Source organism: Halyomorpha halys, unplaced genomic scaffold (genome assembly GCF_000696795.3).
Source record: "Halyomorpha halys isolate HHAL.00 unplaced genomic scaffold, Hhal_1.1 Scaffold237.1, whole genome shotgun sequence".
Classification (NCBI taxonomy): Eukaryota; Metazoa; Arthropoda; class Insecta; order Hemiptera; family Pentatomidae; genus Halyomorpha; species Halyomorpha halys.
Genome location: NW_027112495.1, coordinates 1,145,331 through 1,159,446, shown reverse-complemented (window position 1 = coordinate 1,159,446; position 14,116 = coordinate 1,145,331). Strand labels below are relative to the sequence as shown.

General features: G+C 28.3%; 1 protein-coding gene across 4 annotated transcripts in view; it reads left to right on the top strand.

Annotated features, from left to right (window-relative positions):
* Positions 1-14,116, top strand: part of LOC106679977 (glutathione hydrolase 1 proenzyme) — a 134,779-nt gene that overhangs the window by 11,163 nt on the left and 109,500 nt on the right. For 2 of the 4 annotated variants that reach the window (XM_014419400.3, XM_014419404.3), the window contains exon 2: positions 2,325-2,395. In XM_014419400.3, coding sequence (XP_014274886.1) covers positions 2,325-2,395 — 71 coding nt within the window. Of the gene's footprint in view, positions 1-2,324; positions 2,396-10,482; positions 10,649-14,116 lie in introns of those variants that run through there. The other 2 variants (XM_014419405.3, XM_067050337.1) reach the window with 2 other exon arrangements.

Here is a 14,116-nt window from a genome sequence, read left to right as displayed (position 1 = left end):
CTTATGTTTTTTTCTCTTTTTTTCCTTTTTGTAACTATAGTGTTTGTATCTTTTTTAGCCCTGACGAAGCCCTGCAACGTGGGGCGAAACGTTGACTCAATAAAATAGTATAATTATCTACTATTTGAGTTTTTTTTTTACCGCACCCGGACCATATTCCATTCATCTATACACACGGTCAATCAATAATCTTCCAAAATAATTATTGTCTCAACCAACCTTATCATTTCAAGAGTAAAAGTAATTATAATAATACACATTGATAGAAACATCTTCAATATTTTCAAAATGTTATATCAATACTATTAATATAATTCAATATTGTAATTAGGACTTAATGAATCCGGAAAACTCGATGGGGAAAATAGAAAATTAGCTACTATAACGGGAATACCACAAAACGTCATGACACACAAGTCATGAGTTAGTCATACTCTAAAGCAAACAAGGTGTTTAATTACATACATATCATGGAAGGCAAAAGAGTACAAAAACATTCGCTCACAAACATTCGAAATATCATCATAAAATCAATTATTAAAACTACTTTTTTTAAATTTGAAGGGGCCTTAAATGCCATATCGTAACATAACTTGCGATCCCTTCTAAAACTGTTAACGCACCATTCTAGAGATATTACGAAAGACTCCTTAAAATCTAAAAATATATATATTTGTATTATCCATACGATTGATTCAATGAACACATTAAAAGAGAAAAAGATATGACCCTACTCGTAAGGGTAAGGTTGTTTCAGAAAAACAAAATACACTAACTGCTTCCAAATAGTTGTTATTTTTAATTATAATAGAAAACTGCAACATTAATCTATCATTGTGCATTAAATTGATCTGAATATGTTATTAAACAATGAAATAACATGGCACAATATCATATTATTTTACGTTATGCTTAGACAGTAATTTCTATTTTTTTGTTGACGTTGGGGACCTTGAGGTGCAGTCTAAAAGCATCCATTATAATGGCTTTAAGTGACAAAATGTTATTCATCACACAAATATATAAAAATTAATAATTAAATAAATATTACAAGTATTTAGTACTTACTAGAAGGATCATTGTCATGGTATTAGTCATAGAAACTATATAACTAGTGAACTACACAAAACTGATAAACTATATTATATCTATTCAGTTTTTCATATTGTGTCCTTTCTTCTGGTAACTAGACATAACTTAAGGAACCCGAACTAACTAGTTAAAATTTGGGCTAATCAATACTAGATTAATATTAATGGCTAGCGTTGACATTTGTAATTAACACAGAAATTATCCAATCACTAGTAAAATGATTGACAAAATTGCTCATTCTATGATCTATGAGTTCTTAGCAACAGCGATAGAATGAAATCAGCTATATATTACTTTCCCTTACCAATACTTAGAATCTATAGTAAAGGGAAGTATTGCGATAGTGCAAAATTTCGAATACGAGTTTTCGGCGGAAATAAAACTTTTCGCAAAATAGTCTCTGCATGTGAACCACTACCCCAGAACTTCGTACGAACCTGAAATTATATATTTCGAGCATGTGGATCTTAATATGTTACCGTAACATTTTCGTTAAAATCGATAAACCAGAAGTGTAACTTCAGAAAATCGATTTTATACTTTTTGAGGATTATCTCAAATCAGCACAAACGATTTTGATTGTACTCGATAAATCAGTGTACAATCAAGTGGTTTTTAAAATCAGATGGGTCTTATTGAAATAGTTTAACAAGCCTTAAATGACAAATTGACAAAAGTTTTTCTTACAATGTACCTTTAACTTAGATATGAATAGCCAGTTCCCATTGTTAGGTATAATAAACAATGGATAAATATGAAATGTTAACAAATTTGATAAATAAACAAACGATAAAATGAAGTTCGAAACGGTAAAAGCCGAAAAGGCTTGATCTCTTCGTTAACTTTTGTTAAACTGTTATATTCTTTACAAAAACAAAGTTGATATTCATTATTTTCACCTCTAATCGTTAATAAAAGTTTTCACTTAGAGAAATCCTAAATTACGAATTTTTGTTTTAAAAACAGTTTGAATTATTGGTTAAAATATTGTCCAATACTATGAATTTATTACTGTTCTCATAGATGTTTTTTTTAAAAATATATCATACAAACTAAACAAAAAAATGAGCTAGTTCAGACCAAGTTAGGTTTAAGTTATATATTCAAAGCACGTTGTAAGACATAATTTTTAATGATTAGTTATATATTATAATAGTTATGTACTTGTCTTATATAATTATAATAACTTATATTAACTTTAAAAGTTAATCTAATATTATTTGTCATATTAGGGAGAAGTTGCAACTCATTACAGGCACGAAGTGGAGATGGCGCCATTTATACGCTTGGAGAGACAAGACCAGTAAGTTATTACTTATATGTATATGTTTAATTACTTAAGTAAATGACATAATCTGCAATTTATATTTCTTTTTACATTAAGTTAAAAAAAAAATCATGTTTGAATATCTACTATCCTATAATACTATTATAGCATACACATACATATACATTGGTCATATAGTGGAGAATCCAATGTAATATTTTTTTTTTCATTTTATTTTATGTGGATTAGTTGTTAGATATTATTTGTTAGATATATATTGTCCGTAAATATACTACGTAGAAATAAAAAAAAAATACCCTAATAATAATAAATATAGATTAAGTTGAATATTACCAAAACTTTTATTAATTTTTTTCATTTCTACTAAATATATTATTAACTATTTTCCCCTGAAATTCACCTCTGCCATGACACTATGGTATCTTTCAATGTTTTCGGAGATGCAAAAAAGAAAATTCTATCGATTTTAAGAACGTACACTCACCTATAAATTTATCTTAGTTTTTCAGCCAATTTATAAGAGTACTTTTAAACGTTATTAACGGTACAGAAAATGAAGATACTATCGATTAAAAGTTCTCAAATTAAAAAATCTTAAAATCGAAAATATTTTTAATTAATAACCCTTTACAAACATATTAAAGAATCTTAATATGTAATAAAACTGAAAATTGATGACGATGAATTGATATGTGAATCTGCACCTACAAAAACATGTAAAGTGACTCATTAGATAAAAAATAACGATAATAAAGATAGTAAAAGGTTTATTGTATCACTATTTTTAATTTTCAGCATGCTTTTAATAAAATAGTAATTTCAAATCGATTATAAATAATTACAAAGGAATTAAAAAATACACATGAATAATTTCAATTCATTCTGGCCATTTCATATTGAATATAAATTTATAAGTTCATATATTTTTGATTATTTTATTATATTTAAATTTCAAGAGAATATCAATATTAAATTTGGAAAAAAGAACCATCGGTATTTTTAATATAATTTTCTAATAAAAATATTTTTGAATTTGTATTTGACTCCTATCCGTTCTTAATGCTTTCAAGGATCATGACAGCCTTAAATTTTACCAACTATTGATTGGAAGGTGTTATAAAGTAGATAGATATCAACACAGTGTAAACTAGTGGTTTTTTCTTTCACTTGTACTCTAAGGGAGCTAAGGCATATATTAGAATTTTTGGACTTCTTTAAGTGTGTCAAAAACGTAGAATATCATAAAAAGTATACACCTTTTTAAAAACAAAGCAACTTTTACGTTATTTTAATTTTATTATAATAAACGGCCATGGAAGAAGAGATCATGAAAAGATTGCATGTAAGCTTAATAATATTTTTTAAGAATTATTCTGCGGAAAAACACGATAACAGTCAGTATTTAAAAAAAAAAATAGAAAAAGCATCGCAAGCAGCCTTAGAAGAATTAAAAATATAAGAAAAGATATTACGACCCAATCTCACGCAAATTAAAAATAAAAATATATTATTCTAGGGAGATTATGAATAATTATTATTACTTTCGCAAAAATGATTCTTTTTCATTTCAACTAACGCTTAAAAAATTGAGTATATTTAACAGCTAGGAAGGAGGGAAAATAAAATTGATTTTTTGTTTTATCTTGATTTTTAAATTGATTTAGGATTTGGTTAATTATTTGACATTTTACTATCCTAATTAATCTATATTTAAGATTATCAAACATTTAAAAAATAAAAGTTCAACTCTCCAAACAGAGAGACTAGTAGATGGACACATACAAAAAGAATAATGATAAATTATAATATCAAAACAAATCCCTTAAAAAGGAATGAATGAGAATAAAACATGAATAGTTGGACTAGATGATGGACAATTGTTCCGAAACGTCTGCAATAACCAAATAAAGAAGAGAAAAGTAATAACAGAATTCCTTGAAAAAAGAAAATAATATATAGAAACTATATAATTAAGATTTTATTATCCTTAATAATTTATATTTCTTTATGTTACACTCGGCGCATGGAACCGAAAATATCCGGACAGATTTAGATTTCATTTAATGCAGGATAGTGCATAACCGGTTACTGACGGATCCTTTCTTATATGTAATGCCCATTTAGAACCATTCAGTGCATTACATATTGATCAGTTGACATGAAGTTGAAATCCTTTTCCTGCGGGTAAGAAAATAACTTCACATTTCCATAAATATATTTCATAATGGGTAAATTATTCATTAATTTTAATTACGAAATAAATAGATAAAAATAATAACTCTTGATAAGAGAGAAAAGTAAAGTTAATAACAAAAATAACAACATTCGTAGACTTAATAAAATAAATAATTGACTTCTAATGAAGAAAAAAGTTAATTTAAGAAAAAGACAAAGAGAAAATAAAATTTTAGTAATGTAAATAATAGAATCCATAAAACTAGAGTTTATAACAGGATGTCCTGCAGCAGCCTAGGCTTCAGTCTTCGGGTTGTGGTTGGATTTCCCAAGTTGTAGGTCACTACTACTTTAGCTGTCGGTAACTGGGTGTGGAACTTCATGAATCTTATTTTATGTAATCCTCCATTGACTCCATTCTGTATGTTTTGAAGAGTGGCTGACTGTGTCTCAATATCCTGGTATATGTAGATGATTCGTTCCTATTTCTGCTCCTCTGATAACTGTAATATCAATAAAGAACTGACTTATTTCAATTACAGTTTCTTGTCAAGATGTGAGAAGGTTACTTAATTTATCTTTTTGTCTGGGTAAAAGGTACTTCCAATAAGCATATTAATGTCCTCACAAATCAGGTGTCCACCAATGTGGAATCCAATGACCGCGTGTCCGTCCTAATGATAACACACTTTCTTTGCGTCGAAATTACCACTCATGATACCTTAGCGAATAGAATGATACCATTGAGAAGAAAATAGTCAATCTTCTAGACGATTCCAATTCCTTCAAATGGTGTATAAACTTGAATGAGTGATGTCTTCCCAACACTCATTTGGAGATTTCTTACTAATCTGTGATGAAGACTCCAATCTTCGAGTCTGCAAAATATTGCTGTAGTCATAACATCAGCAACTCCTTTGACGAAAGTTGCTTTAAGGACTACATAATATAGTAAAATATAGTTGCTTTCATGTTCCTATGTATGTTTCTCAAGTAAATAACTAACTAGTCAGTGTTTTTCCGTAGATTAGAAACATCACATCTCATACCAACTGTTTGAATAAAGAGTCACCAAATAGAGATAGTAGATCAATTCAAAATAGGACAGTCGTTAGCTAAGCCCATATTTTATATTTTCTTTTTTTATCAATATATTAATTTATGAATTTAGTTATTATGGAAACAAAATTAACTACTATATAATAATAAATAGAGCTTGTTAACATAAAATTCAGTACTTCTTTTTTTTACATAGTTTAATAATGATAGTACAAGTATAATTTAATAATAAACATTTACCCCGTAACGCGACTATTGGGTTTGTTTGAGGAGATTCTTATTTACTCTTAGTAAAAAAAATTAAAACTTGGCTACATCAAAGAAAGTAGCCAAGTTTTATTTTTTTTTCTTTTGCACGCTAAAATGCCTAAGTAGATTGATAAATATTTATGACTAACTAAACAGTCAATTTATTTGTTATTACACTTTATATCAACAAAACTTCCACAATGTTAAAACTGTGTTTATAATACTAAAAAAACTGGAACTATTATTCAGAAGTCTTGCTTACCCAGACTCTAAACACAATGGTTACTTTTTTCTTTGAACGATAAACGACAAGTGTACTCATAAATTAGACTATACTACCAGCCGATGATAAAAATATTTATTATAAATTTAACTGATTAATTTAATTCTATATATTTGTTCAAAAAACTTTTTTTTCCAGCCAATTCTTATCAGACCACCAAAAAAATCTATTGATTTTTGATTGAATAGTGGATTACTTGCTGAGTTGTAATTTTCAAAAAGAAACTGTCCAAGTTTCTTTATATGCTCATAAATCCCTCAACTTAAAGCTTAAATCAGCTCTTCAGGTTCACATTAAATCCACAAAGAAACCTTATGATTAATTTGAAAATAATTTATGAATTACGTAGCTGAAACTGAACAACCTTCTTATATATCGTTCTCCAGAGAGATACTATTCCCACATTATAATGAACGTGTTTAAAAATGTAACGCAGAACAAAACGAAATGACATTGAACTATTCTCAGACACGTGAAAAATCAATGATAATAATTACTTTCTATTGCTCTCGCTTATTCGAAATCTTTAGAGCTTATTAGATCTTTCAATGACATGACAAGTATTGTCCTGTCACTCACCTTTATTACATAAACAGTTCGGAATAACAAGCACAAGGTAGAACAGAAATCGTAATTTCGGATAAATTATTCAAAATAAAAAATAGAATAAAGTAAATATACAGTGTAATCTCGGTAATCCGAAATATTTGCTGCAGGAGGGGTGTGTTCGCAGAGTTGGGCAGTAAAAGTATTCGACTGACGAGAGACGAATACATCTTTATTCGAAGTTTGTATTCCATAGACGAGAGACGGATACATTTTTATTCGAAGTTTGTATTCGATTGACGAGAGACGAATACATTTTTATTGGAATAAAAATACGACTGAACAATCCGAATATTTTTGTATTCGAATATTTGAAATATTATTTCAATCCAATAAAAAATTAGTCGAATAAAATCATATTCGAATAACAATTAGATTTTTTTTAATAATTTCGCTTATTTTTAACAATATTTGATTTCTAACGTATGAGAGTCCCATTACACATTTTCATACGAGTAGAAAACGAAAATGCTATCGATTTTAAGATCACGCATCGTTTATTTTAACTTTTCTTATTGCTAATATATTAGGGTCATCTCATATGATTCTTAATACGCAGCAAACGAAAATGCTATCGATTTTATGATCGCACGCTTGCGTATCGATTTGTTATAACGTTTCCGATCTCAAACATATTAGTGTCCTTTTAAATTTTTTAAGATGCAGAAAACATACAAATGGCCTAATGTATATAATGGGACACTAATATAAAACGGTACCCAAAGAAAAGTAAATATAAATTAATGCGCAATTTTAAAATTAATAGCATCAACATTTTCTGCATCTCTTAAAACATATAAAGGGACCTTAGTACGTTGCAACCTGAAAAGGTAAAATAAATCGATACGCAATCTTAAAATCGATAGCATTTTCGTATTCTGCGTCTTAAGAAACATATAAGAGGACCGTAATATATTAGAAATCAGAAATTTTAAAATTAATCTATACCCAATCATAAAATATATATATGTAGCGCGATAGATATGTAAGATAAAAAATGTCGTCTTTACAAGTATACGAATACAAATGTATTCGTATGGTTAATCATTTACATTTTTAGAATAAGAGATTATTCGTCCATAAAATTGATGAATACAAAAGTATTTAAATGGTTATTCGAATTATTTCGCTCGAATAATTGATTATTCGTGTAAAATAATAACGAATACAAAAGTATTCGGATGGTTAATCATATGTTTTTGTACGAATAATTGATTATTCGAGTAGAAAATTCACGAATAAAAAAGTATTCGTCTCTCGTCAATTGAATAATATTTGCCCAACTATGGGTGTTCGGATTACACAAAGTATTAGGAAAAATGGAGTAAAAAATTTCAGCAATACATATGTACATAACTATTTTTAGTTATTTAATTTTATTTGTTTACATATTTTATTGAAAATTTGACAGTTTGAAGTTTAAAAAAAAATTGTTTTCTTTTACATCTCCTGTAATGCTAAGTTATGATTTAATTTGTTAGAACTATAAGATTGTTTATTTATATGTGAAAAAGATATACATAAAAATAAAAAATACTCATTATATGGATTTATTGATAACGTGATAAATAAAATAAGTTCACCGACAAAATTTGTATGATACATATTTCTATTATTAATTGAATTATTTTTCCATAATCAAATGATTTATACAATAGATATGCATTTCTAATTCCAACAAAACATATTACGAACATTTCCGCAGGAATTAGATTGTATTTTTTTTTAATTTCTACTTTCGATTTTCACTTTAATCACAATAACTTTCCTATTGATGGAGAAGTTAAAAATGTTCTTCACACATGTTCACATTTATTTTTACCCGAGTTCGGATTACTGGAGTGTGCGGAGTACCGAAGTTCGGATCACCGACATTACACTATGCGTGAATTCATATGTTATAATATTTTTAGAGGAAGAGGGATTCTTCCTGCTTAGTCCCATGACCATGATGAAGTAAACTTAAGCGTTAAAACGTTGGTTTTTTATATGTCGTTTTTACTGATGGGCATTAGATTTTAACAAAACTTTCTTCGCTCTAATTCTTATCAAATTAATTTTCACTTCAAGTTAGTAATTATTTTGGGTAATTCTTCATTAATGCTTTAGTTGAACATTGAAAAACGCAGCAGAAAAGAGCTTTGAGTTTATTTGTTCAACATTTATTCATAAAATATCATCCATAACATACTGTCTCAAATAAGCTCGATTGTTTGTCTTTATGATCGAATAGTTGCTGAGTTTTCAAAGATTTAGAAATAGTTAATATTACAAAAAACCCAACACTATGGTGATAACAACCATGGAAAACAATAATTATAAAATTCTTTCAAATTTTATATTCATCTATTGCTTATATAGTATTAACAATAAAAGATGGTTATTTTTTTTATCAAATAAACAAAACTAAAGGTACTTAATAATCATTATCGAATTTAATCTATTTTTCTTTTGCTATATAAATTCGTTATTAAGAGTTTATGATGTGTGAAAAACAATTATCTCTTTTTTGCCTGCCTAGAATAGAACAGTTAAGCAAAATATAACTAAGTTGTGAATTATGGAATGAGTTTAGAAGATTTTCAATTTTCCAGTTAATCTAAGCCTGATTTCTGATACGCTAATTATCAAATTCTTTATAGTTCATATTTATCTATTTTTTATGAATGGAATATGGTCCGGGTGCGGTAAAAAAGAACTCAAATAGTAGAATTATACTATTTTATTGAGCCAACGTTTCGCCGTTTTTTAAAATTTTTATATTCACTATCCTTCCTGTTTCATTTATATTCATGTATCTATCTTTTAATTTATATTCATGTGTTATCTTCTTAAGTGCACTTATATTAATTACTTTATTATTAATTTTCTATTATATTTTACACTTTTCTGTATCCCCGCTCATTTGGTATATTTTGTTTCTTAATTACTTACACACATTGTATCCCATTATTTTATACTTTACTGTTCACCTAATTTAAATACTTTTTTACTTTGAAAATTTGTTTCGTTATTGTGGCATAACTGCCGTCCCCACTCCTCCCAATACCAACGGTCACTTTATTTTTGACTGCCGTCAAAACAGGTATGCATTCTGTCTCATCATTTGATTTGTGTTTTTTTATCTCTTTATTTGTATTTTCTTTAATATTTCTTCTCTTAGCTATCTGTTACTATTACCCTTTTCATTTACTATTTACAACCTTTAATGTTTCTTATTATATCTTACTTTTTTACATTTTATACCCCTGTTATTTTACACTTATGTTTTTTTTTCTCTTTTTTTTCCTTTTGTAACTATGTGTTTGTATCTTTTTTTAGCCCTGACGAAGCCCTGCAACATGGGGCGAAGCGTTGGCTCAATAAAATAGTATAATTCTACTATTTGAATTTTTTTTTTTACCGCACCCGGACCATATTCCATTCATCTATTCACACGGTCAATCAACTATCTTCCATTATCTATTTTTTATTGCAACAAGCAATGGACCATACTAATAACAAACTAGTAGACTATTTCAAATAAACAAAAAGTAAATGTACATTAAAGAAACTTTTTTTTGGAAATTCGGGATTTAAGTCCGTAAGTCAGTCTATTTAAATGGACATAACACTTAGCTGTCACATTAAAGAGAACAGTTGGTTGGTACTGAGCAACTTCGTTGCACTTAGGATATTTTTTTAAATCTTCAGTCTATTCCGCCAAACACAATCAGGCCTAATCAAAGACTAAGACGGCCAGGAAGTGGAAGGCCCCAATTGACACCATCTTGGGCCCCCCAACCTCAGTGAAAAGACCGAAATCGGGGAGTGGGGAAGGCCTTGGTGTTCTAGGAGGCAGTCATGTGGCCGACATGCAGGAGCTAACAGTCGAGGAACCCAGGTTCGTCAGTCAGGTTTGGTCCTCGATATATTTATGTATTATCTATTATATATCCTATGTAATACAGTTTCGTCCACTGAGGCAATCCTATATCAGGGTCATGGCCGACCTAACTGAAACTTTCACTCTGGCCTGGATTCGCTCGAAAGCAAGCCGTTTGTTTACAAATAACACCAGCATGATAATATCTCAGAATTCAAAACATAAAGACCAAAATTGTACGATATTTTTTTTTTTCTATATGGATACATCCATTATTGAAGTTCTCTGACCAATGGAATTAAAATAGTAATAGTAAATAGTAATTCTTCTAAAAGTTAGTATTTGCACGATTTAATTGTTTATATCTTCTGCTTTGTGAATTTATCAATAATTGAAGTTCCCTTGGCTTTGAAACTAAAATTTCGGTTCTTATACACGTAGGTATTTGTACGACTGTTTTCTTTTTATCTTCTGCTTTGTGAATTTATCCCTTATTGAACTTCTCTTACCCTTGAAATTTCAATTTTGGTTCTTATATACGTTGGTATTAGTAAGACTGTTTTTTTTTTTAATCTTCTGCTTTGTCAATTTGTCCGTAATTGCAGCTCCAGATCTTTGAAATTACAATTTTAGTTCTTATAAATGTTGGTATTTGAACGACTGTTTTTTTAATCGTTTCTTTTGTGAATTCGTCCGTAATTTACGTCCCTGATCTTTAAAATTACAATTTTAGTTCTAACACATGTTGGTATTTGTACGTTTTTTTTTATCTTCTGTTTCGTAAATTATTCGTAATTGAAGTTCCCTTAGCTTCGAAATAACAATTTTAGTTCTTATACATGTGAATATCATATCAGTGAGTGTCAGAAAAATTTAGTTTTTCATTACTGGAACAGTTAAGTATTAACTCTATGAAGGGATATCGGTACTAAGATAAAAAGGGAAAGTTGTCATAACTCCCAATAATTTGAAATACGAAAATTTAGGAAATTTGAGGTTTGAGAACTATCTTAAAACTGAGGAAATTCTGGTAATTCTATTTAATATTGCCTATAAACGCAATTCGGAGCGATCACTTTTCCAAAAATTTACCTTTACATTCTGCATTGTTTCAATTTATCCGTAATTGAAGATTCTTGAGATTTTAAATTACAATGTTAGATCTTCTGCATGTTAGTTTTACATCAGTGAAAGTTTTATAAATATATATTTTCATTATTAGGTAATTAATCAATCATTAATTCTATGCAGATACGTCGTTACTAAAATACATGGGAAGAAGTGTTGTCATCACAACCAATAATTTGGACACCCGAAAAGTAAGAATTTGAGGTTTGAGAAGCTATTTCAAACTGAGAGAATTGTGGTAGAACATTATATAAAGAGGTTACTACATTCAAAGTTGCTTATAAACGCAATCTACAGCGTTCATTTTTCCAATAATGTTTGAGAAAAAAGGAAATTTCAAGGGGAAAACTCCTCAGAAATTTGATAAGTTGGTAAATCAGAATAAAATTGTTAGAAAATTTTAGATTTTGACACCTCCCGCAGGTCTCCACCAGAGCAAAAATAAAAAGATATAAAGTAGGTTATGATAATTTAAAAGTATAAATTATATTCTTAATTTACTTTTATACTTTTACAGTAGCTTTAGCTACTTTGTATCCTCTTATTATAGCCCTGAAGACCTCTATGGTGGGCCGAAACGTTCGCAGTTAATAACTAGTTGAAAACTATTTTCTTTTTTCTTGACCACAACCCTAACCATCTCCTTATTGTTTTCCTTATAATAATTGATTTAATTAACAAAAAATATCTTCTTGTTATCAGCATCCGTAACAATTCCTAGTTGAATATTAATTTTTTTTACATTTTTATACTCAATAAAGCCAGAATTATTTCTAGTTTATTTATCTATTATTGATGAATGGCATCATCCAATTTCACGGCTATGTAACCCCGTTGATTATCAAGTTGTTGAAGTCTATAAACTGTTGACTCAAACCAGTTGCACAATCCTCGCCAACTTGACAAAGAAGTATTTATTAAGTTAATTTTGGATTATTGGAAGATACGCTACGATAAACATTTTAAAATGTTTTTTCACGCTAGGTTTTTCTTCTTATCGTACAAGGTATTTTTGTGAAAACTCCTTCCTATTTATATCTTTTCATACATTTTTTCACCAAAATTTCAGGATTCACAACCAGTAGTTACATTTCTATTTTGGTATAGATCCATAATTCTACATTTCGTGCTTAATCTAAGTATTTTATTATTTACACTGCTTAAAGTATTTTAGTTTCACTATCTTACTGAACCGATAGTTAAACTAATGTAAAACTGAACTAACTAGGTATAAGACTTTTGATCCTGAAGATTGGAGAAGAGCCCTGCAAAGTTGATGAAAAAATTACACAAATATTTGTACTGAAACATACTAAAAATTTATGTTGAGCTATCTGACAGAACTGTTCAATCAGCAGGAAATTATAAACTCAATGGTTTATTATTTGAATTAATTATTTTATTATATCAATAAAAAAAAATTATAAAACATCTGATGCGTTCTTGGATTATACGTATCTTGAAATTGAAAACCTAAAAATTTGAGGGAGCGTTAATTTTTACTTTCACCTACGTATATAGGGAATATATAGTATGGAATATATATCAACCGTGTTGATTTACAAATTCAAGTTTTCGATGGAAATGCAAATTGTAAGGTCCCAATAACCAAGTATCGTAAAATTTTCTGCGGATTTTCTGGATTAAAACCATCTCAATTCTTCTCAGAAAATTTAATACTTTTCGGAATAAACAAAAATAGTTTTTGAAATAATACAATAGTATATAAAATAGTACAATTTTATACGATCATAGTAAATAGAAAAATTAATTTTTAACTGGTGAGGTTTAATTTGTAAACACAATTGGTAAAGTGAAGTCTAATGCACCCTAAATAATTTTTTTTTATTTATTAAATTAAAAATTAATCCAAGTCCTTCACCTTGTGATTTGTCGTATTTCACTCAGTTTTAATAATTCTCCTACCAAAATGTTTTTATTAAATATTAATTAATGACTGACAGATAAATTTTAATCACTCTTCATTAAACATTTTCATAATTTGACCTAAATAATTGGCAATACTAAACAGAACGTATACATGTGTACATTAAATATTTATTGTAGGAAGATAGTCCAAGATAGGCCCTATTTCATAATGAAAGCTAATAGTATTAGTTCAAAATACAAGTATAAAAACAACGTGTAATTACACAAAAACTTATTTTTTTCATAATAGGGAGGACTATAAGTGATAGGATTTTTATGTTTTTACATATTTTTACCTGACCATGATATCTTCGATTCCTTACTAACTAAAGATATTTCAAATATTTGCCATTTTTATTTCACATATTTTTAAATATTTGCCCTTTTTTACATATTTTGTTGTAAATCACATATTTTCTGAAATATTTGTTATTTTAAACAT